Consider the following 3708-nt stretch of genomic DNA (forward strand, 5'->3'; position numbering starts at 1 on the left):
TTTTCCTTGCTGCTTATCTGCTTTTGTCATCACTGTTACATACAAGAAATACAGTGGTTGCCAAACCAATAGACCCATATCTCCAAAACCCTACATCTCCTTGCTCTGATACTCTAGGAATATGAGCTCTAAATGTCAATCTGAGACTGACAGAAAAGGGAGTCAAATTGGTAAGAAAAAAAGTTTGGAACCACTGAGTCTCAAGAGTCTCACGTTTTGGCAATTGCTCAACTGGGGCATGTCACATTTTGCTAGCACCTCTCTCTCTCTCTCTCACACACACACACACACACACACACTCACTAGATTTCTACCGGGTCTGGGCGCTGAAACTTCCCGAAATCACAAAAGAGTTCCCCTACCGGGTCTGTATACTTCGTGACTTTGTTCCCGGGTCTGTATACACTTCGTTTAGCAAAATATCGCCGTAACTGTTGTTTCAATTTCAACGGAAGTAAGGGAGGTTGCTTTAGGTTTGTGTGCCACTCTTTTGGGGCTAGATTTAAAAACAAAGTTTTAAATGATTTTTTTTTGTACTCCAGTGCCCGACAGTTAAAAAAAACCGAAGTGACTATTCGGACTCGAGTCCGAATATGAAAAAATGTTATTCGGACTCTGATTCTTGTCCAACATGACATCACTTCCGACTTCCTGAGACTCGTGACTCCGGCTTCCTGTCCTGCCTCACTCGTGACTCGCCTCAGGCTGGGTAGAGACCGTGACCACTTCGGGCAAAATGGCGTTTTGTGCAGGAGCCGAGTTTTTATCTTACGATGAATTTGAGGCCGGCCTGAAAAGTTATAGCGCTTCAAATAAATGTTTATTTGTCAAGAGGTCACCAGAAGCAATTAAAGATGGCTCGTTAGCATGTGTCGGGGTCGGAAGGGCGGCCTGCACACGTGTCGCTGTGTGTGCGTGTCGGGGGGCACTATTGGTCCGGGCGTTGGACGTCGCATATACGCGTCTGTCTTTTATCCCCCGGCAACTGATCATTATTACAATAATATAAGCTAGTCTTGACGTAGATCTACGTAATGAATTGTGCGCTGGTCTATGGAATCAAAAGTTGCCGTATGCTCGGCTCTACACAGCAACACAACTTTTACTTGGTAAACAATCGAGATGACACAGGCTTGTGTATTTGAACGAATCGGTCTTTTTTTTTTACACAGCTCATAATGTGTAGCAATGCCAATCGGGCTTTCCCGCGAGGCGAAAATTTGGTCCCCGTTTACGGGCGATTTTGCGGACCCGGCCGAAGCGTAGGTGACTAACTTTGTCAACCCCGGTCTGCTCTATTTCCAAACCAATCCGAATGAAACTCGGCAACCAATCAGAAAATAGGGCAAACTAATGATATGTGGACGTTGAAGTTCGTACACATAAATTAACCTATACTTTTGGTGTCGGGAACACTTTCGTATCGTGTACACCGAAAACTATAAAAGGAGTTTGAATTTCAACGCCGAGATGGTAATAGATCTATCTATCCTCTGTAGTGTGCTCAAATTTGAACGTTCTGTGTCAAGTAGTTGTTTAGACCCGATCATAAATACACGACTACCCCCCTATACAAAGCGGCTTCGCACGGAGACCGGCCATTTTCCCCTCACTCTCGTGGCAAATGTATGTGACCTACAAATCCCCGCATGACTATTCCGGGCCCGTTCATTGGTCACTTGAAATAAGGCAATGGCGGGCGCGCGCAGCCGGTTGTTTTTCTCTCTATTCCCCTGTAACATCGCTATGGGGGTATTCCGAGGCGAGGTTATCTCGTCTCGGGGTGTTCGCGTCTCAACGGGGAAAATTTTTTAAAAATTGTACGGCATGCTAGATTGAATAAACTTATCTTTTAAGGTTGGCATGGTCTAAAGTCATCATAAAAAGCTTGGCAATTATTACGCTGCCGACATATATTCTTAAAGATCCCATGTTGTGATACGATGCTATAAATAAAATGGACTCCTCCCGACACCCGTTTTTCGCAAAATCGTAATATGTACACCATAATTTTAATTATAACAAAATAACAACGAAATTGGTAGTAAATCTGACTGCAGAAATGATTTCTACACTCAAAAAGACATCGGGTAGCCAAGTTTCTCTCGAACACTCCGACTAGTTACCGAGATATATCGTCAATTTTCTTACAGAATCTGCTACTGCGTGGTCCACATTTTAGGAGTATTTTCCTATATGTGGGTCATCTATATTTTGCCGACCTTTACAACCCCATAACTTTTTTTATTTATGAACCGATTCTCAAAATTCAAGAAGCATAATTCTAAGAATTGAAAATTCTTTCTTAGGTACCAAAAAAAACGGGACAAAAGTGAAAATTTAAATTTTCATTGGCATTGCTATGTGTAGATTCTAGGTGCCAGGTGGTCTGTTGATCTTCAATTTTACCTTTTTCTACAACAAAGAGAGTGGAAAACATGGGGGGGGGGGGGGGGGGTGGGGGGCGTATCAATGAGGCGGCGGGCATTGGATCGGCAGATAAGGTGTGGGGGAAACTAAAAAATGGCGGAAAATTGGAAGCACTGAACGTTGTGTGTCGTTAGATCTCTATAGAATGAAGACACTTCCTTTTTTCCGGACCCGAGTCCGAATAACATTTTTTCATATTCGGACTCACGTCCTAATAAATTTGTTATTCCGACTCGAGTCTGAATAACGACGGCAAAAAAAAAAGTGCTGTCCGACCCGGTACGATTACTCTATCCATTAAATTCATTTGTTTACATCCAGAGAAGAAATCAAAAGTTTTGCTGACGAAATAGGCAACACAAAGAACAGGGATGCAACTTAACGGCAAAAACCCCATCAAATTATGGTAAAATACACCCCCCACTCCCCTCCATATTTTTATTAGGTCAGGGGGAGGGGGGGGCTTAAACCCCCTTCTCGTGACATTAACGAATGAAACTGGGCCTACAAAATCACCCTGCTAGGTGCTCGTAGTAGCTTCAAGTAGTCATAAGTTCGATCTAGATCTAGATCTAGATGTTCGGTTGGGGCTGAAGCCGAAGACTAGGATCAATTGGCCATGGAAAGTTCTAAGAAAAGTAGATCTAGAAATCTAGTAGGGTCATGGAATGTGAGCAGGGAGACAGACAAGACAACAAGACTAAGACCGGTCACTGCTGACAGTCGGCAGAGTTGGAGGTCCATAACAAAGAAATATTCGAACCGATAATACATGCAGCATCATTTATTGAGAAACAATAATCACTGTCCAGTACATAATGACACAAAAGCAATGAACCTGAAATATACTTACCATAGTTGCTGTTTAAACCAGGAGCAATCTAAGAATATTATGAACAAAACACGCTGTTTGTCGTTAACGGCGCCGGAAGTAAGAAGTCAGGAGAGTGTGTAGACCAAAAGAGTAGAGAAAAAAATCATTTTCTTTTCTTTCCAAACCTAAAGAAATAAACTCACTGAAGAGCTTTGAAAAAGTACTCAGCCTTTGATTGACTTTTTAATAGCATGCTTGAGTCTTTTTAGTATCATATTTTGTTATTATTGAAGTAAATGTGTTCAGTGTTGGTCACACAACATTTTTATAATGTGCAAACAGGCAATGCACTTCAAGAATGTTCCAGTCTTTCTTGCCAGGTTCAGACTCATTGCCCAGACTCGCAGTTCAGGGGAAACCATCAAGATAAAATACGAAAACCCTCGAAATGATGAAACCCCTAA

General features: G+C 42.3%; 1 protein-coding gene across 1 annotated transcript in view; it reads right to left on the bottom strand.

Annotated features, from left to right (window-relative positions):
• Positions 1-3375, bottom strand: part of LOC101856060 (T-complex protein 1 subunit beta) — a 31833-nt gene extending 28458 nt beyond the window's left edge. The window contains exon 1 of the mRNA XM_005110543.3: positions 3284-3375. Within this exon, the coding sequence (XP_005110600.1) occupies positions 3284-3286 (3 nt within the window). The 5' untranslated portion in view covers positions 3287-3375. The remainder of the gene's footprint in view (positions 1-3283) is intronic.
• Between the last annotated feature and the right edge of the window lie 333 nt (positions 3376-3708).

The sequence above is a fragment of the Aplysia californica genome, unplaced genomic scaffold (assembly GCF_000002075.1).
Source record: "Aplysia californica isolate F4 #8 unplaced genomic scaffold, AplCal3.0 scaffold00908, whole genome shotgun sequence".
NCBI classification, from domain to species: domain Eukaryota; kingdom Metazoa; phylum Mollusca; class Gastropoda; order Aplysiida; family Aplysiidae; genus Aplysia; species Aplysia californica.